Source organism: Chiloscyllium punctatum, chromosome 6 (genome assembly GCF_047496795.1).
Source record: "Chiloscyllium punctatum isolate Juve2018m chromosome 6, sChiPun1.3, whole genome shotgun sequence".
Lineage (NCBI taxonomy): Eukaryota > Metazoa > Chordata > Chondrichthyes > Orectolobiformes > Hemiscylliidae > Chiloscyllium > Chiloscyllium punctatum.
In genome coordinates, this window is record NC_092744.1 from 80,054,747 (window position 1) to 80,076,617 (window position 21,871).

At 41.5% G+C, this 21,871-nt stretch overlaps 1 protein-coding gene across 3 annotated transcripts in view; it reads right to left on the minus strand.

Moving 5' to 3' along the window:
- Positions 1-4,155: 4,155 nt before the first annotated feature.
- Positions 4,156-21,871, minus strand: part of LOC140479126 (claudin-15-like) — a 44,400-nt gene continuing 26,684 nt past the window's right edge. For all 3 annotated transcript variants that reach the window (XM_072573066.1, XM_072573067.1, XM_072573068.1), the window contains 4 exons: positions 16,552-16,716; positions 11,088-11,169; positions 8,916-9,020; positions 4,156-7,705 (listed from right to left, as the gene is read on the minus strand). In XM_072573066.1, the coding sequence (XP_072429167.1) occupies positions 7,624-7,705; positions 8,916-9,020; positions 11,088-11,169; positions 16,552-16,716 (434 nt within the window). In that variant the 3' untranslated portion in view covers positions 4,156-7,623. The remainder of the gene's footprint in view (positions 7,706-8,915; positions 9,021-11,087; positions 11,170-16,551; positions 16,717-21,871) is intronic.

Sequence of the window (21,871 nt, forward strand, 5' to 3'; positions counted from 1 at the left end):
CAGTGAGCAGAAGATCAGCCATGATCTTATTGAATTATTGATTAAAATCCAGCAGATGCTGGAATCCAAAGTAGATGAGCAGGAAGAGCTGGAAGAACACAGCAAGCATCAGGAGGTGGAGAAGTCAATGTGTTGGGTATAACCCTCCTTCAGGAGCTGCAGATAAAAGGGCGGGAAGTGGGGAGCAGTGGTAAAGCAGTGACAGGTGAACACAGGTAGAGGACACGACCTGGTTGGTCGATGGGAGGAATGAATCTGGTTGGTAGCTGGAAGGAAGGGTCAGTAAGTGAAATGGAAAGGAGGAGGAGGAGGAGCTAGAAAGGAGGAGGGGTTTGGGAAGGGAAGTAATTTGAAATTGGAGAACTCAATGTTGAGTCCTCTGGGCTGTCGGCTTCCCAGGCGGAAGCTGAGGTCTTGTTTCTCCAATTTGTGGTCTGATTCACCGTGGCAATGGAGGAGGCTGAGGGTGGACGTGTTGGAGAGGGAATGGGAAGGAAAATTGAAATGGGCAGTGACTGGGAGATCAAGTTGGTCTCTGTGGGCCTGGCTGAAATGCTCGTTCTCCCCAGAGTAGAAAAGACCACATTGGAAGCATCGGATTTGAATGGCAGAGCAATCTCAAACGGGCCAAGGGGCCCATTCCTGTCTCTCGTTATTATATACAGTTCAACCAGTGCTGGTTGGAGAAGAAGTAGAAGAATGGGATGCATTATTAACCCTTCACAGGTAAGCAACCTATGGGGATCCAAACTAGGCAGCAAATTCACAAGGCTTTCTACAGGTAATAAGGAAATGGGAGTGCAAGTGCCTCCTCTCCACCATCCCCACACCTCACCCCCTGCCCTGCCCCACCATCTCTGATGTGAATCATTCTAACTCAAACGCTCATAAATTACTGATACTGCTGATTCCCCAGTTATGAGAGCGGGGACAATGATGACTTTGGTACTGACTGAAGTGCATTGGAGGACTGTTTCCAACAGAGACATGGGGCAGAATGCTGGTGGGAACTCATTGTTGCCTTTCCATTGGGCCTCAGTGTAAAGGCTGACAGGGTGGCTGCCATGAGGCATACATCTATAATGATCATCACACAACAGTTTTGCCTTTCAAGAAGATTTGCATGAAATAAACAGACTTTTGTGGCAGATTGGTAGTGTCCCTATCTCTAAGCTAGGAGGCCTGGGATCAAATCCCTTCTGCTCCAAAGGAGTATCATAGCATACCTGAATAGGTTGATAAGAAAATATGAAAAATAAAGGGGCCTCCCTCTCTTCCTACCCTGCCTTGTTGTTGGTGCACTGCTACTGGTGGGTCATACTTGTATATAATTCGCTAATGATTGATATGTCAATCAGCTGATTGTTATATAAGTAACAGTAAAATAGAAAGGGCTTCATCAAAGTTCTGGAGGTCTGTTTTAGAAGCAAATATAAGAAACAGAGAAATGATCTTCGCAGGCCCAATCTATTCTTAGTTCACTTCAGCTTCAATTGATAGTAAAACAATCTCCCTTTTCAGGCTCAGCAGGTGAACAAGTGCATTCAGACAGTTGCACTTTTGATTGCAAGAGTCAAATTTGGAGGGAATTATACTATAAGAGGGAATCAAGGCAAAATATGGTCCAGAAAATATGAGAAACTGAGAATTTAAAATGTTCACTGGTATGACTAACAGTTCCACTTTGGCACTATGAAATGGAGATGCGTTACTATTGTTGGCATGGACTGCCATATTAATAGGTACCTTTATAATAACACTGTGAAAAGCAGCTAGCACAAAACTGAGTTTGGACATTTAAGTTTCCAAAATACAGGTAACATGCATGTAACCTTTCCTGTGATTACATACTAACTGATCAATGATTGCATAGACTCGTTTTTTGATTGAATTGAGAGTGCCTCCATTCTCAACAGCATAACATCCATGACTCGCTGCATTTGTTGGAATCCAACCATTGCAGCAAATGCATCTGATGGCTCTTTATAAGTAGCGAAGAGGACATATAGTGTGGCTTTGGGGACAAACACGGCGTTAATCACCTGGGCAGCAGTTGGTATCAGTAGACCCCAAAACGTGACAGTAGTGAAGAAATTCAGGGCCACATTAATAACCATTATGGCCCAGCTAGAACGAGGTCTTGCTTTGGGAAGTTGGAATTGTTAGCAATGACCTGCCATGAAATCCTGAGCCTCCTGAAGCACTGTGGTTCAGTCATACTGTGGAAGCTGACCCACTGCATGTGTACCCTGTGCTGGTGGTAAGGAACTTTCCAGCCTGACCTCTGTGTCCACCCTATCCTGAGGAGCAGCACGTGGCTCACGAGCAGGCATTCATTAGAATCATAGAAAGTCTGCAGAGTGGGAAGAGGCCATTCAGCCCATCAAGTCCGCATTGACCCTCCAAAGAGCATCTTATCCAGGTCCACCATCCCCTCCCTCCCTGCCCACTGTAACCCAGCATTAACCATGGCTAGCCCATTATTCCCTCTGCTTCTGTTACTCCTTTTTGCTGTTGATTTTGATACTCCTTTCTTATTGAAGGCCCAGGTTAGTGATGCTTTAACTGTCCCCATGTTGCAGAGGTTGCCAGCAGGGAAGTACAGATTGAGGCTAGTAAACACACAGGTTGAAATGACCTCCTGGAAAGCACCTGTGAAGCAGTGACAGTACATTGTCAGGAAGAAAATCCCATGAGCGAAAGCCTTTCACTTAGGCTTGCGAAACAGATCGTCAGTTTCATTTCTTAAAGGCATTCCAGCCTGTCAATTTCACAGTTTCATGAACCTCCACTCCACACTGACTGTGGTGACCCTGATAAATATCACATTCTTCAGTAAAGCTGCCTTCCAGCAGTCAAAGAGCTCTGTTGAAGTCTGTGTTAATTGACTCTTTAACATGTTAGACTGCAGTACAACACAGAAACGGGCCCTTCGGCCCACAATGTTGTGCCGAACATGACGCCAAATTAGACTAACCCCTTCTATTATTTATTTAAGATTTAATTGTATCTCAATGTTTGTACTTAAAAGTTTTTTTTATTTTTGTAAACTTGTAAAAATGTTAAATTTCCACTAAAAATATCTATTAAAAAAAAACTAACCCCTTCTGCCTGCCCTTGGTCCATATCTCGCCATTCCTTGCATATTCATGTGCTTATCTAAACATCCCTTAAACACCTCCTATTGTATCGGCACCACCACCACCCCTGGCAGCGTGTTCTCCATCAAAGTTTCACCTGCACATCCACCAATATCATTTATTGTATCCGTTGCTCCCGATGTGGTCTCCTCTACATTAGGGAACATCTCCGAGACACCCGCACCAATCAACCAAACCGCCCCGTGGCCCAACATTTCAACTCCCCCTCCCACTCTGCCGAGGACATGGAGGTCCTGGGCCTCCTTCACCGCCGCTCCCTCACCACCAGACGCCTGGAGGAAGAACGCCTCATCTTCCGCCTCGGAACACTTCAACCCCAAGGCATCAATGTGGACTTCAACAGCTTCCTCATTTCCCCTTCCCCCACCTCATCCTAGTTTCAAACTTCCAGCTCAGTTACTGTCTCCTTGACTTGTCCTACCTGCCTATCTTCTTTTCCACCTATCCACTCCACCCTCTCCTCCTTGACCTATCACCTTCATCTCCTCCCCCACTCACCCATTGTACTCTATGCTACTCTCTCCCCACCCCCACCCTCCTCTAGCTTATCTCTCCATGCTTCAGGCTCACTGCCTTTATTCCTGATGAAGGGCTTTTGCCCGAAACGTTGATTTTGCTGCTCCTTGGATGCTGCCTGAACTGCTGTGCTCTTCCAGCACCACTAATCCAGTATTTGGTTTTCAGCATCTGCAGTCATTGTTTTTACCAGCGTGTTCTAGACTCCTACCACTCTTTGTGTAAAAAACTTGCCCCTCACATCTCCTTTAAATTCCTTCCCCTCTCCCCCCCCTACCACCCCCACCACCTTAAATACATGGCCCCTGGTAATAGAAATTGACTTTGAAATTACAGACGCAGCAACTCCATAGCTGTTTTCTGTGTGCCTGTGAACACACCTGAATAAAAGCTGAAAATGAGCAGAATCACATCAACTGCCTTCCGCCCCAACCTTTACCCGTTAAATTGCTGCCACACGTAGAGAAATTTTGTTCTCAATTTTTATTTATTGGGCATGTTTTAATTTCAACAAGAACAAACTTTACACTCTATTGAAGCATTTACACAAACAATTAAGAACTTTTTTCTATCAATCTTATTATTAAAAACTACAAAAAAAAGCTGGAAAAATACACAATTATGCTAATACAAAACAATGAGCAACCAATAAATGTTCAGCACTGCAAACGACACAAACGTGTATATAAAAATGAAAATAAATCAGATGAAATAGATTCAAAGCGATGGAGTAGTCCACCTTTCTTCTCAACCATCTCTATTTCTTTGTGACATCTTGATTAGGCCCATCAATTGCAAACTGACTCCACTTGCTTTCTCGTTGACTTTTGAAAGGGTTTGTTAAAATACTGTTATTTTTTTCCCTCCAAACTGTGCTATTGGTTCTGAGGTACATCTATTGATGAGTACTATGTTTTTGGACCTCTTAAAGGGGCTCGGTTGTTTTTATTAAATCTCCATTCCTTCCCACTTTTGAAATGTGGTTTGCCTGTTAGCCAAGGTTTACTGGCTGCTGTCCACATTTCTGAGTTGGATGGTTGTGGGTTTTGTCCCACTTTAGGAACGTTGACTGTGAAATTCTAGGCTGATGCCCAAGAGCAGCATCATTGGAGCTGAAACTCTAGGCCCTACCTACTCTCTGACATGCACATAAATGATTTCATGGCACTACTTTGAAGTACAACAGGATATTTTTCTCTTCCGGATGACCTGGACAAAATGTATCCTTCAATCCAATATCACAAAAAACAAATTAACCAGTGAATAATGCTCCTGTTTCCAACATTGCAGAAGTGTCTAGACTCTAAGAGTACTTCATTGGCACTTTAGGACATCCTAAATTTGTGAAAGGTACTATATAGATGCACCTCTCTGTTTTCCTTTTCTTTAGTTTTTAGATGCAAGGTATTACCGAGGATAGCTTTGGCCTCTGACCTTTACAGATTTGTTTCGTATGTGAACCTCTGGAAATAATATTAATACATTAACTGATTAGAAGCACATTAAAAACCATTAAACAATAAAACCTCAAGGTCGTTTTGTAACTCCTGAAATTCACATTAGTAAATCCCCCTGTTCTGGTCAGCAGATCTGGATTTTTATGTATTAGGTTCTGATTATATTATTGATTGACTTTGTCAATTTGTTTGAATGTTTTAGGGCCTGACGATACCTAGCTTTGTTTCTGTGCACAGCTTTTGGGTGGCTATTTCTGCATTCTTGAGGCCTACATCTCAATGTTGAAGTTTGGTGATTGAGAAGTCAGAGATTATAAAGCCAGAGTGTTTTGCTTTACTGCGAATCCTATAAGAGCTGCGCAGTCAATGCTACAAAACTGTACTGTTTCAGGATTTTGGACTTCAGACAGTCTTGCTCACAAGGATTTGTCATGCAGAAGACTAAATATATAGTGCAGCTTTCGAACACTTTAAAACTACCTCATCAGGGCTGAAGGGGTTTTGGTTACCAAAGGTTTTTAGAATGGGAATTAGAATCCCTACAGTGTGGAAACAAGCCCTTTGGCCCAACAAGTCCACACCGATCCTCTGAAGAGTATCCCACCCAGACCCATTCCCATACAGCTACCCCTGACTCATGCACCTAACCTAAACATCCCTGAACACTGGACAATTTAGAATGGCCAATTCACCTGACCTGCACATCTTTGGATTGTGGGAGGAAACCAGAGCACCCAGAGGAAACCCATGCGGACACACAGAGGGAGAATGCGCAAACTCCACACAGACAGTTGCCTAAGGCTGGAATCAAACCCTGGTCCCTAATGCTGTGAGGCAGCAGTGTTAACCATTGTGCCACTGTGCAACCAATTAATCAGTGAAATGCTTTTCATTATTTGTGGGGTGGTTAAATTTAGGATTAGCAGAATACACATTGATAGAATTGAATTCTCACTTTCCAATACAGTGACCTGTGACAGTGTTGCAAAGTATGCTAAGTCTTACTTGAAGAACAGAGACCAGTATACTGATTTACAAAAAGCACTTCTGTCTGTGAGCTACCTCCCAACAAAACACTTTCTTGATATGACACATGTCTGGAGGCATAATGCAGGTGATCCAAGTGTACTTGGACATAATGGTGGAAGTAAAGTGAAAAATTATATTTGTGCCATTTTTCAGCCAAATCTAAGAAGGACAAGTGGAAAGACTCTCTGTGAGGGTTCACTTATGCTTTCTCAACCGTACACAAGAACAGAAAGCCAGGATAACTTTGCAGAAGTGCCATGCCATAATAAGCAATAAGGAGTGGAAGATGGACAGCTACTGTGTTTTAGCATGCCCAAAGGTAAACAATGTTTGTTGACTCCTCCAGTTGTGTTCAATATCTTACTGATTGATGAAAAAAGATGTCCCCTCCCTTATTCTGCCATGAAAGCTATGATGACCTTTGATTACATTTTGCCCTGAGTTTACCCTTACTGAGTTCTGCACCAAGCTTAGTTATTGTATGTCTGTGCAGAAGTTAACCATCGTGTGGTCTGTGTATAAGGTAAACGCAGTGGGATCTGTGTGGGTCTTAAGCCCAGAAACCCATGTGAATTTGAAACACAGAAAGTTGGTACTGCAGCGAATCAGAATTCCAAATGAGAAATTCTGACTACAGTTAGGCTCCAGGTAGAGTCAATAGAGGACTCAGACAGTTCCTACGCTGTAATGGTGTCAACATGTTTATGTGTCAACTGATTTTCATTAAAGAAACACAAGGATTATTTATTTGGTTGGGTCTTCCAGTGAGCTGTGCACACAATATGCATGGAGATCACCAGTCTTCTCACCTTGATGTACCACATGTTTAAATTAATGGATTACAAACCAAGGCCTTTGCTTTATGTCTACAGCTCTTTGTAATCACTTGTCCTCACCAGAAGTGTTCAAGTGGGAACCAGCCCCCATCAAGACTACAATTTTGCTGCACCTCATTCTCTGAATAATATCCACTGCACCCTCATCATATTCTAGCTTCCATCCTGGCAACTCATCAGCCCCAATGTTTCAATGAGACATGCCCCCTCTTTAAAAGCATGGGATAGCCAAACTTGCAAGGTGATCTATTCCTGGCTGATGCTGGCAGGTAGATCTTAAACAGATTTTCCTTCCCTTTGCTCACTCACAAGAAGAATGCCTATTCTCAGTCCAATAACAAATCCCAACCCAGTAAACCAAATGAGACTGAAACCCAGCCATATAACTACAATACTCTATAAATGGATTCATGATTTATGTTGTGTGGCAATTAAAACAAAACAAAAATCTCTGGCATTATAATTTTAGAACCTTCAAAACATTTAGCATTGCAGTGCAGATATATGCTCTACTTATTTAAATGCTTCACAGAGTGGCATAATGATTTTACAAAATACATATGATTCTAGCAAGGCTCTCGAAGACCTGAGTAACATAATTTTTTTTTTTGGTCAGTCTCTGATTTAGACGTAAGCTTTTGAATGAGCTGACTCTGTCTTTGTGTAGATCCGTTGTCCACTTTGGGCAGAAGAATATTTGTAGCCACTGTCGAAGAGAACAGAGTGTCATCATTACTTGTACTGGGACATACCACTCTCCTTCCTAGGTGCCCTCATGCAAAACTAAAGCTTTGCTCCTGCCTGGCTTACTTCGTCCTTTCTACATACATTCATTTTTATCTTGTTGCCCTCCTTCAATTTTCCTACAGGAATATCAAGGCAAATGGGTCTCAAAATATCATGAAAACAAAATAGAAATAGGAAAAATCAATCCAAACAAGTACTTTGACAAAGCTTAGCAAAGCTTAATGGATGAAGCTGCTGCAACAAAAATTTCCTAGGGCAGTAGATTCATTTGTCAGACACTATTTTGGCCGACAATGAACAATTATGCTATCTTCCTTGGGAATGGAAAAGAAGTCTCTATGGAACTTGCTCAGGTGGAGTCTAGTATCTAGCCCACTCATAGGCACATGCAGAGCTGACACACAGTTGGACCTATGGAGAGCCAGCTTATCACTGAGTCTATTTAGAATCTACTAGTTATGAGACCTATCTGAGGCTATATCAGCGGGCTATGTAAAAAAAAACAAGTAATTGCAAACCTTTAAAGAGACAACTCATCATTTTGAGTCCAGGAGTAAAGAACTCTTGCTTCAATTGCTTACAACACCACATACATGAAACCTGAAATATTGTGTGCCGTTCTAGTCCCCTTGCCAAAGCAAGGATATATTTGTTGTTGATGGAGTACAGTTGACATTTACCAGACTAATTCCTGTGAAAGACATGACTGTCCTATAATGGGCTATTGAGGAAACTGAGGAGGTAGCCTCTGGAGTTTAAAAGAATGGAATCCCTACAGTGTGGAAACAGGCCCTTCAGCAAAACAAAGTGTAACCCATTCCCCTACCCTATATTTACTCCTGACTAATATACCTAACTTACACATCCCTGAATACTATGGACTACTTAGCGTGGCCAATTCACCCCAACCTGCACATCTTTGGATTGTCAGAGGAAACTGGAGCACCCAGAGGAAACCCACGCAGACACAGGGAGAATGTGCAAACTCCACACAAACGGTTGCCCAAGGCTGGAATTGAACCCAGGTCCCTGCCGCTGTGAGGCATTAGTGCTAACCACTGAGCCACCCCAGGCTGCCCCAATGGGAGTCTATCTTATAAAAAAAATGCAAAACTCTTCAAGGGATAGTCAGGATGGATTAAGTAACCAACAGGAAAAATAACACTCACCTTGGTTGCGCATTTCTTTTACAGGAACAACACAAGAATGCACCTCCCAAGATGAGGAGAGATGCTCCAGCCCATCCAATGTAGAGAGCAGATCCCAGCTCATATCTGAAAACAAAGACATCATTAAACTTATGAATGTTAAAGGTAATCATTTACGAACCAATTGGACCAACAACCAATTTTTGGTGACACTTTAAACACTAATGCCATCAACTACTATATTTTATTAACTTACATGAATCATTAAACCATTGATTACCAATCTCTGCATGTTATGTTTGGGGTGCTACTCAGGCAAGGAGAATAACAGGATCAACCAGCTTTAACCACTATCCAGTATATGGACATTGAGAAAACACTTGAACATCAAACACAGTGATCCTTATGAACGGTACTTTTGAAAAGTAACATACTCAGACAGAAACTGGCATCAACCCACATATATGATATTAAGGCTGATGAGGATATTTCTTGAAGGAAGACAGAGATGTAAAGAGCCTGGAAATCGAGGGAGAGTATTCCGGAGCTTTGGCCAACTTAAATAATGAAGGCCTAATTGTCATGGTGAGGCAATGCAAATCAGTGATGCTCAGGGAGTTGTGGAGGACCTCTTTCAGGAATGTAGAGTTCAAGGAGGTTGCAGAGAGATAGAGAGGGGTGAGGCCATGGAGATGAGAAGCTATAATTTTGGGTGTTGCTGGAGCCAGTGTGTCAGTGAGAATGTCTGTGACCGCTGCTCCTATGCACTCATCGCAGAGAGAGTGAATGGTCAGGTGGTCTTTGGTGGCGGAGGTGTTTCTAGCGAAGGGCAGGGCCTTCTAGGTGAGAACAGCAAATTTAAACGGATAACTTTTGTTGAATGACACAGGAAAGCAAATTTGAACAAATAACCTGTGCTGTTAAGCTCAACAGGTTTTATGGATATTATCGTCTCCATTTACTGTCAGAATATCTTTAGTCGGCTTAAACTCACAAGATCACAAACTGTTCCTTGTTTCTGACAGATTTCTTTCACCAGATAAAACTAAATTACCAGGCTGTAAATGTGCTAAATAGCAAGGCCCATATGAACAGTCAGCACCTGCTGATGTAGTTGATAGACTTGCAAGTGGGGAGCTTATCAGTCTCACGTCTGCTTTGGAAACCAAACATTTTGGCAACACAAGGTGATGAACTAGCAAACACAGTGAACACTTGTACAGAGCCTTTTACTAAGTCATGACATTTAGCCTTCTAGTCTCAACTTTGTGATCAGCAACTTCAACTTGTAACCAAGCTATTACTAATTAATTATTATGTGCCAGCTATATCCCTATTTGCCGGATCCTTTATTTCCTTGCTCACTCCATTACAAACTCCCTTTGTCTTTCACATCAACCTTTTTAAAAAAATGTAATAATTTCTGCTACCGAGCATGGATGATTGCTTTGGTTCTTTGACCCTCGAGTACACTACATTCATTGAAGTTTAGAAGAATGAGGGGTGATCTCATAGATGCTGATAAAATACAAACAGGACTAGACAGGATAAATGCAGAAAGGATGTTCACGATGACTGGGAAGTCCAGAACCAGGGATCACAGTTTAAGGACACGGGTCGAAGATGAGGAGAAAGGTCTTCACTCAGAGAGTGGTGAGCTTGTGGAATTCTCTAGTGCAGAAAGTGTTCCAGGCCAAAACATTGAATGTTTCCAAGAAAGAGTTAGTGATGAAAGGCCAAACTGATGAAAGGGTATGGGGAAAACAGGAACAGAGTTTGCAATTGGATAACGATCATATAAAATGGTGGAGTTGGCTCAAAGGGCCGAATGGTTTACTCCTGTGTTTTCTATGTTTCTAGTTTCAAGTTCCAAGAAAGGTCATTGACCTGCAATGTCAAATCTGTATGTCTCTCTCCACAGATGCTGCCAGTCTTGCTGAATGCTTTAATCATTTTCCCAATGTACTGATTACGGGATATAGAAATTTAAGTATATTTTGCAAGTACAAGTATTTAATCCTAGTAAAAATCTTTACCCCATCCATTTGTTCTCCAATATACAGATACATGACTGCCAAGCCATTCTCAAAGGACAAGGTAGAAACATTGATCTGTTGTTCCTTTTGAATGTGTTTGACTTTTGAAAGAGTACAGCTGATAATACCACACTTTAATGAAATGCTATGTACATACTTTGTTCCACCGTAGACAGGATTGTAGAATTCCATAGTGATGTTGTAAGCATACCAAGAAATGGGAACAATTCCACAAATACCTGTCAACCAAGCAGAAAGAATGTGTCAAACTTCAGATGTAAAAGCAGATAATGAATGGAGCATTTTTACTGATTTGCTTAAGTTCTACTTAAGGAGTGAATCACAGAATTGTAGAATGGTCATATCACAGATTGAGGCCATTTGGTCTGTCAAGTCTGTACTGGCTGCTTCAATAGCAGCTGAGTTAATTGCACTCCACCTCCCATTTCCTACAGCTCTGCATCTTTTTTTATAGATGGTCATCAACTCCTCCTTTGAAAAACACGCCTGACTCTTCCTTTAGAGTATTCCAGATCCTAACTACTCACTGCATTAAAAAAAGTCTTTTCCATGTGTAATTGTTTCTTCTTTGAGTGATTACCACAAATTGGTGCCCTCTGGATCCTAATCCTTTCGTTAATGAGAAGTACCCCAATCGGGATGCCCCATGACCTTAAATTCTTCTTCTCTTTACCTCTTCTTTTCAGAACAACCCCAGATTCTTCACTCTATCCTCATATTTGACATCCTCCAACCCTGGAACCATTCTTGTAAATCTTCTCTGTACCCATTTTAGTGAAAGACTTTGCTGAAGCCTTTTAAGACTGGAGCCCATTCTCCAGCTGAGGGCAACCCCTTGTGTTTTATACCCGTCTCTCATAGTATGTTGGGTTCCTACTCAAATCTTCCATTTTTCAAGCCTGGGATCCATATATCTTTTTAACCACTTTTTCAACCTGCCTGGCTAGGTTCAACCATTTGTACTTATAGTCCTGCGAATCTCTCCGTCCCTGAAAATCCCTGCAAAGACTGTAGCCTGCATTTTGTGTTACCTCCATGAGACCAAATGAAGTAGGACCACAAGGAGGCCATTCGGCCCCTAAAGCCTGCTCTGCCATTCAATAGGACCATGGCTGATCCGGCATTCCTCAATCACAATTTTCTGCTCTTTCCCCCTAACCCTTGATTCCCCGACTAATCAAAAATCTATCTATCTCAGCATTAAATATACACAACTCTCTGTGGCAAGGAGTTCCAAAGACTCACAACTCTCTAAGAGAAGAAATTCCTCCTTGCCTCAGTCTTAAATTGGCACCCCTTCATTCTAAGCTAATGCCTTTTGTTCCTAGACTCTCCCATGAGGGGGAACATCCTCTCAGCATTTACCCTGTCAAACTCCTTAAGAATTCATTATGTTTCAGTGAGACCACCTCCCCTTCTTCTAAACTTCAATGAGTAAATTTCCAACCGGTTTAACCTTAGTTTATAAGACAATCCCTCCATACCAGGGATCATCCTAGTGAATTTTCTCTGAACTTCCTTCAATTTCCTTAAATGAGGGGACCAAAACTGCTCACTATACTACAAATAGAGTCTCACCAGCACCTTGTACAGGTGCAACAAGTCTTCTCTACTCATATACTTCAATTCCCTTGGAATAAGGGTCAACATCTCATTAAATTTCCTGATTACCAGTTGCATCTGTGCGGTAGCTTTCTGTGTTACATGCACAAGTGCCACCATATCCCTTGAGCTGCTGCTTTCTGCAGTTCTTCACCATTTAGCTAATACACTGTTCTTCTGTTCTCCCTTCGAAAATGAACAACTTCACATCTTCCATTATCATAATGCATTTGCTTAACCTGTCAATATCTCTCCATAAAGTGTTCCTATCCCTGTTATAGGCTGCCTTTCTACCTACTTTGCCACTTCCTGCCAACAGAATCACTCCATAATTCTCTACGTTAAATTTCATCTGCTAAGTGTCTGCCCATTTTACCTGCCAGTCAATGCCAGCTTCAAATCTGTCACTGACCCCTCAAAGTTCACTTTCTACTTAAGTGCTATCTGAAAATTGTCCTCTACACCAAAGTCTAATGCATTAGTATTTATCAGGAAAAGCAAGAGTCCCAGTTCTTGTGGTTCTGTTTGCCGAACTGGGAATTTGTGTTGCAGACGTTTCGTCCCCTGTCTAGGTGACATCCTCAGTGCTTGGGAGCCTCCTGTGAAGCGCTTCTGTGATCTTCCCTCCGGCATTTGTAGTGGTTTGAATCTGCCGCTTCCAGTTGTCAGTTCCAGCTGTCCGTTGCAGTAGCCGGTATATTGGGTCCAGGTCGATGTGCTTTTTGATTGAATGTGTGGATGAGTGCCATGCCTCTAGGAATTCCCTAGCTGTTCTCTGTTTGGCTTGTCCTATAATAGTAGTGTCCATCCGCATCAATGAACACCAACTAGCCACGAAACGACACAACCAGCTATCCTTAGTAGCCACACACGCAGATGACAAGCAACATGAATTCGACTGGGACAACACTACTATTATAGGACAAGCCAAACAGAGAACAGCCAGGGAATTCCTAGAGGCATGGCACTCATCCACAGATTCGATCAATAAGCACATCGACCTGGACCCAATATACCGACCACTGCAACGGACAGCTGGAACTGACAACCGGAAGCGGCAGATACAAATCACTACAAATGCCGGAGGAAAGATCATAGAAGCGCTTCACAGGAGGCTCCCAAGCACTGAGGATGTCACCTAGACAGGGGACGAAACGTCTGCAACACAAATTCCCAGCTCAGCGAACAGAACCACAACTACGAGCACCCGAGCTACAAATCTTCTCACAAACTTTGAGTCCCAGTTCTACTGAGAAACTACATTGTAGACCCTCCTCCAGTTCGGCAAAATTATATTCTCTGTTTCCTGTCAGTCAGTCAACTTTAAGCCCGGACCGTAACCTAAGTTGAAGAAATTTCGATTATGAAATATCTTTTGAATAGTGACACTCATCCTTGGCAATGAATAATCAGCTCAATCGATATTTATATGGAAGTTCTGCTAATGTTAAGTGGGCTATTCAATAATTGATCTCAACGCAGTTCCTAAGGAACTAAAGGCTATCTTCAATCACAGCCTCTACATAAGTTGTCACTCACACTGAGTGGGTAAGAAGCTCAATTGCAGGGAGTCAACATTTGAACCATGATTGATTAGTACTTGGGACTCAGCTACTGTTCATGTTGGTGCTTCCAATCTGCAATCTGTTGTCTGAAACAAGGGTGGAAGCAGATTGAATGGGAATCTTTCAAAAATAAATGAGGACAGCTTCATGAAAAGCATCAATTGGAAGGGCAACATGGAGTTGGGGGATGGGGGAGTGATAATGAGGTGGGACAAAATGGATAGCAGTTTCAAAAAGGCAGCCCAGGATCAATGAACTGTGTCCCCTCCTTTTTCTGTGCTGTATGTTTTTATGGTGATATAATCGCTAACTTGATCTCAAGGAGAAACACCAAGTAAAGCTTACTCATACAACTAGTACTTTTATTATCAATCTGGCATTTCAATTACAACTAGTCATTTACTTGTAATCTGCAGCACCCAATGTGACTCATGTATTTTTTACATGCAAACATATGGACATCCAAATTTGGAGCAGGATCCTCAGGGTTTATCAGTCCCTTTGCCATACAACAAGATAATAGCTGATCATATTGTGGCCTCAACTCCACATTCCCATCTTGCCCCTAAAACAATTGACTCCCTTCAGAGTCAAAAATCTATCGACCTCTATCTTTAATGTATTCAATAACGTACCTCTGTTGTCTGGAGAATAGTGGTCCATAGGCTCACTGTCCTCAGAGAGAAAAGGTTTCTCTTCACTTCTTTCTAGATGGAAGATCCCTGATTTTTAATTCATGTCCTCTAGTTTTAGTAACTTCCATGAGGAGAAACATCTTTCAGGTTAATGCACCCATCTGATATCAGTCGAGTGTGCCTATCCTGAACTGTTTATGATGCATATACATTCTTCCTTAAATAAAGAGACCAAATCTTGTATAAAGTACTGGAAATGTGGCCTCACCAACACTCTGTACCACTCCAGTGAAACATTCTGACTGTTAAATTCCATTGCCTTTTCAGCAAACAGCATAATTCCATTGACCTTCCTAATTACTTGCTGTAGCTGCATACTAAAGGTTTGTGATTCATGTACCAAGATATCTAGATCCCTCTGTACTTCAAAGCTCCTCAGTCTCTCCCCATTTTACTAATCTGCTGCTTTTCTATTCTTCCTGCTAAAGTGAACAAATTCATATTTCCCCCCATTATTCTCTCTGCTTTCTACTTCTGTCTGTAAACTTATCCTATCTATACTGCTTTGCAGACTCTTCTATGTCTTTTTCACACCTTGCTTTCCTATCGATTTTTATATCATCAATTGATTTAACAATAAAACATTTTGTTCCTTCATTCAGTTCATTGGTATAGTTAGGAAATAATTGAGATCCAAACACTGATCCCTATGGTGCACTATAGAGTCATAGAGTCATAGAGATGTATAGCACAGAGACAGAACCTTCAGTCCAACTCGTCCATGCCGAACAGATGTCCCAAACTAATCTTGTCTCACTTGCCAGCATCCAACCCATGTCCCCACAAACCCTTCCTATTCATATACCCATCCAGATGCCTTTTAAATGTTGTAATTGTACTGTCTTCCACCACTTCCTCTGGCAGCTCATTCCATGCACGTACCACCCTCTGCGTGGAAAAGTTGTCCCTTGGCCCTCTTTTATAACTTTCCCCTCTCGCCTTAAACCTATGCCCTCTACTTCTGGACTCCCCCAACCCAGGGAAAAAAACCCTTGTGATTTTATAAATTTATATAAGGTCACTGCTCAGCCTCCAACACTCCAGAGAAAACAGCCCCAGTCTATTTAACGTCTCCCTGTAGCTCAAATCCTCCAACCCTGGCAACATCCTTGTAAATCTTTTCTGAAACCTTTCAAGTTTCACAACATTCTTCTGATAAGAAGGAGACCAGAACTACACACAATATTTCAAATGTGACCTAATCAATGTCCTGTACAGCCATAGCATGACCTCCCACCTCCTGTACTCAATACTCTTGTTAATTTGTGCTAATCTAAATACCGCCCATTAATGCCCAGTTTCTGCCAACTTGCTACACTATAAGCATATATTTTACCTTTGATATAGCATTTTGTCAAATGTCATCTGGAAATCTAAGTACAGTACATCCATCAATTATCCCAAGTCTGCCTTCTCAGGAAGATATACACTATTCCACTGTGCTCTTTCAAAAAAGAGCAAATGAGTTCCTGGCCACTGTTTAACCCTCAACCATAAGAGGCACCATCTCAGTGATTTTACAAATGTTTGTGTGTCCTTCTCATCAGCCTGCAGCACGTGTTGGGGGATTTCAAGTCAACACGCACGCTTTCCCATTCATTCTGTAAGGTTCTAATGTGTTCTCAAGCTCCATTTAAAATATATCACCAGGCATGGACTAGTTATTCCTTTTGTTCAGTATGTAACCCACCATTCACCTGCTTAACCAATTGTTTGAAAGTTCTTGTCATTGTCTTACCTGATAGAATGAAGATAAGCCCGCCAGAAAGGGCTATCTTTCCTTTAGCTTTCTCATCCATGCTCCCAATATTGGTACATTTCAGGCCAAACAGAGCCATCAGTGTACCGATAACTCCCAGAATGATGGAGATGATCATGAGTGCCCGACACGCTTGGATATATGCTGCAAGAGAAGGAAATAAATGTTTAAGTGTTGGTGCAAGACTGGGCCAGGCGTGATGTGGAAACAGCCTTCATATGAGCCACCACACTGTGCATGGAAACATCTGAGCATTAATATACCCAATATTTTTCTCAACAGAGCTTCAAGAGAATTTCCTTCTTCCTTTTCTCGCTACCTAAATTGAAGCATGCAAATTCTTCTGGCCATAAGAATTATATGTGAAGTGTTTGGATGAACATGAGCCACCCTTCAGAGGTCACAGCATGGATTTGCCATGCTAATAGGTAATCTCTCTCAGAGATGGCACAAGAATGATCAAATTGTAATGTGGAGGTACCTCATTGACATGTTTGGGACTACTCCCCTGAGGCTAGAAGACATACATCCTGTTGGGTAGATGTTTGAGCGCTCTCTATTGATTCTGACCCTCTGCTGCCTATCCTGGGAGTTCTTCCCATTAAAATGGAATCCTGAATTTCCCCAGGGATGGGATGAGGTGCCTCTGCTGACTGGCTTCTGTAAAGTTGTTGTTTTATTGTTCCTGCATCTATCCCAGGAATCAATTGACCTTTCTTTGAATGTACAATGGTTGATTCATATGATCTGTCCAAAAATAGGGAAGTTTTTAATTCCTCAACCCTTGAGGAACACAAAAAGAATCCCTTAAAACTCACACTAAAATTATTTAGCCATCTGTCTAGGATATTTGCAAAATGTTGGAATACAATGATGAAATTTGTTGAATACAGCATGGATGCTTGAAGAACATTGTGTGCTGGGGTCCACGTGTTAAGAAATCCCATGTTAAGCTGGACACAGAAGTGCAGTAGTGACTGGGAATATTCTAATTCCTGCCCCCACGCTATGCTGTCGAGTCTCAAAACTTGAGATGCTCACATAATGGGTCACTCCACGAACTCATGATCCTTATGGGAAGCTACATCTAACGGAGTCACAAACTGAACACCTGATCACAGTGTAGATCACACTCAGGACTCTTGCTCATATTAAGCATGTGACACATTCCATATTAAGTGACAGTGGGATCATCTCTTGTAATCTTATGGGCAGTGATTCTCCAAATGTGGTTCTTTCTATAATCCAGATAGAGAATTCAGAGGAAACCTCTTTATCTTGTGTAGTGAGAAAGAGGAACTTGCTATCATATGTAAGTCTGAGGTGAATAGGGTTGATGGTTTTTAAAGGAAGCTGAGACACATGAAAGGGAATGGAATAGCAATGGTTATGTGAAGATAAATAGGTAAGAAAAGCTGGGGGATATGCTAAATTGAAACTTAAACAGAGGCACGGATTGGTTGGAGTTGAATGGCCTGTCTATAATTTGAAAACTTTTAATTTTTATGCACGTCTTTTCTCTCTGTCTGTGTGAGTGTATTTGCTCCTTCTCTATCCTCATTGTAAAATCCAATGAGCTGGCCTTGCCAAATTATATAAGATGCAAAATCGTAAAAATAGGATATATCCACAATATTATTGAATGTCCAATCAGAACATAGGCATAGGCTCTTCAGCTAATTAGCTTGGATTGTGTTTCACCTCCACATGAGCAGTCATTCTCATTCCATGGTATTTGTCTTCTTCCCATTTTCCTTTTTCACGTTGCCGTCAATATCTAACATTCCCATCCTGCTATCACCTCTGCCTCAACTGTGGCACTGGATTCCACAGTCTCACATTTCTCAGGAAAAATAGATAAAAGCTTCACTGATTTCAAAGTACATGTAAGACAGAATAGAACACAATTGGAGCTGACGTTTGACTCAGGCAACAGTGCAATGTGGTGTTAGTGAATTTGCAGCCCCCTTTTACACACTGCCCAATTCATTTTCTGCTGTAAGGGCATCAGAGTGGAATGCATTGTGGGCAGTATATTCACTTTCATCATTTCAGATTAATCCAATTCTAACTTCCTAACTCAAGGGTTAATACAAGTTCTAGTCATTATGGAATTAAAGATGTGAGTGGTTGAAATTAAGTTGGATTCTTGGGATGAATGATGATGGATAGATTTATTCAATAAGACAAATGACATTTCTCACTCTTCCTTATATTGCCATATTATCTATTTTGACTCACTTTTTAAAGAGTCACAAATCTGTCAGATTCTGAGATTCTATCTGTCTCTCCTTCCTTTATTAATCTGAAATGCAGTATTGATGTTATCTCACTGACATTACCTCAAATATATCTTCATTTGTGCTGCTTTCAATATTGCTGGAGTCTTCAACTTTGGACATGGACATCATTTTTTTCTTCAGTCTGATCACATTATGTGAGTACACACATGACCACTCACCATGCTCACATATAAATGCAGACATGTTGGTGGTGGCATCTTACAGTTCACCTAGACAATCCCCTAATGTATTCATGTTGCAGCCTGAAGCTATGGATAGGAATGGTAATGCTCCAATGCCCATGCCATCACACAGCTGACCAGGAATCTCTTCCAATCTCTCTGCTTGGCATTGACATGTGTTGAAGGGATTTGCTGTTTGATACTCATCCTATTTGGCTGCAATATGAAAGCACATTGTTTGAGCATGGACTGTATGGGATTTGAACCTCAACACACTGCTTCTGGCTTAGAGGCATGGATATCATAACGATGCTCAAGACACCCAAGTGTGTCTATGTAAACAAGTACAATACCCAATGCTGAATGAAAGCATGCATAATACCTGCAAGCAATGCCCCCATAAATTAGGTAAAGTTGTTGTCAGTAGACCAACAATGGATTTTTAACAAGATCATTTTTGAAATAAGACACTGTCACTGTCACAGCTGTTGGTCTAAACAATTCTCTTTCTTCTTCCAGACCCATAAACTGATTAATGAATGAATAAATAATTCAATTGACTAGAATTTCTGAGTTTCATTCATAAGTGTTGTTAAATTACATCCTTCTAACTGGAATCCTTCAAATATTCTTACGGGTGGATGTTAAGTCCAATTAGACTGCACCTAAAGAATGATTAACATTTATCAGCAACACCTTCGATCTTGTGAGCTTCCCTTTTCCTTTTTTGGTAATTTTCCTTGAAGCTTAACTCATATAAATTATGACACTAAACTGGTGGGTGAATATTTCACTCATTGCTACCTTTCGCAACATCATTGTCCTCGGTGAAGCTTTGACCTTGTGTCACGGATTTTCAACTGGTGTTATCCCAGATTAGTAATGCTACAGAAACACAGCTAGCCCGCTCTGATTCTCCTCCAAGTTACATTTTGAAAGAAGTCAATGGCCCCATATGCCGGGTGGTGATAGGCACTTAATCTGTAATACCTGTTTTATGGCAATCTGAAAGCTACACAAGCACCTTCCAGCTGTAGCCTTCAAGGTCTTGCCGCAACAGGTTTTATATTTCATAGAAACTTCCTTGGTAGGGTGTATTGGCAGACATATGGTTAGGTCATAGCAAGGGTGTGTCAACCGTCCACAACCTAATTCTTGTTTGTTCATTGTTGAGCCATCCTACAACCTTTTGCTAACATCACAACTAATAAAGACAAAATAAGGGTTAAACAGGACACAATTTACGTCAATTTCTGGTCACATTGAGTTCGCCAGAAGACACCTATATCTAAAACTAATATTTCCACAAATTGAATTTTCAATTCACGCGGTTGGATAATTTCCTGAATCATGCAGGAAAGGTTCTCATTTTGTGACACTCCCTAAAATATCACCATTAGCTAAAGGCATAGTACAGTGCATTGTACTTCTGCATGCTTCAGTGAATTGAAACATTTCATTTAGAGTATCTTGAAGATTGACGCATATTTGGTCATAGAATCATAGATTTGTAACCAGGTGCATGGACAGAAATAGTGGGCTCCAGTGCTGCTCCAGGCCCAGGCTCCAGGCTCCTGGCTCCTGACCTCTGAGCTGAAGACAATAGATCCTTTAGAATTCGGGTTCTAGTTATCAGGCTCTGAAGTAATCCACCGTCCTAAGCCTTGCTTCCTGAAGCATAGACTTACAATGAAGAAGGGAGGCTATTCAGTTCATCATGATCGCGTCAATTCTTTGAAGGAGATATCCAATTAAATCCAGACCTCACCCACCTCCTTCCCCATCTCCGTGTAACTTTCCCATTTCAACCATTTCTCTGATTGCCCCTGCAATTTGGTTTATTGGTAAATATGATGAGTGTACATTAAATGCATAAATATTTCACTATGGAGTGAAATTTCTGCCATGAATGGGTGAGTTACATCATTAAGGTAAATTCAATGATCCGTTGGTTGCCCATATCATGTCTTACAGGAAACAGAGGTTAAAGGCAAGTCTGCTTAATTGTCTGATTCCTGTTACCTTTAAATGAGGTTTAATGCTGACAGTATGGGATCACTGAATTTATCCATTAGTTACCAGCACAGCCAAGGTTTTTATTTATATTCTTTCATGGAATGTGGGTGATGCTGGCAAGACCAGCATTTGTTACCCATCCCCTACTTGTTACTGAGCTGAGTAGTTTGCCCTGCCATTTCAGAGATTAGTTAGGAGTCCACCACACTGATGGATCTGGTATCATATGTAGGCAGGTAAGGATGCCAGATTTCCTTCCCTGAAGGACCTCTGTGAACCAAATGAGTTTTAAAAATGATAATTGGTGATAGTTTCATGGTTACCATTATTGAGACTGGCTTTTAATTCCAGATTTATCAATTAACTTCACATTCCATCCTCTCCCATGATGGGACTTGAACTCATGCCCTCAAAGCCATGCCCCTTCAACAACACCTTCCAAACCTGTGACCTCTGCCTCCCAGTAGGACATGGGCTATAGGTGCACGGGAACTCCATCACTTGCAAGCTCCTCTCTGAGCCACATGCCATTCTGATTTGGTACTATATTGCCGTTCCTTCATAGTCACTGGGACAAAATCTTGGAACTGCCTTCCTTACAACACCGTGAGTGTCCTTATAACCCAAAGGCTGCAGTGGTTCCAGAAGACAACTCACTATCTACTTCTCCAAAGCAATTAGGAATGAGCGATGAATGCTGGCCTTGATGCTCAAATCCCATGAATGAATTTTTTAAAAAATTGAAATGATCTGATTTTATCTTTTCTGCACTTCTGAACCTTAGCCACTTTGATAAGGTCCCCTTGTAATCTTCGATCT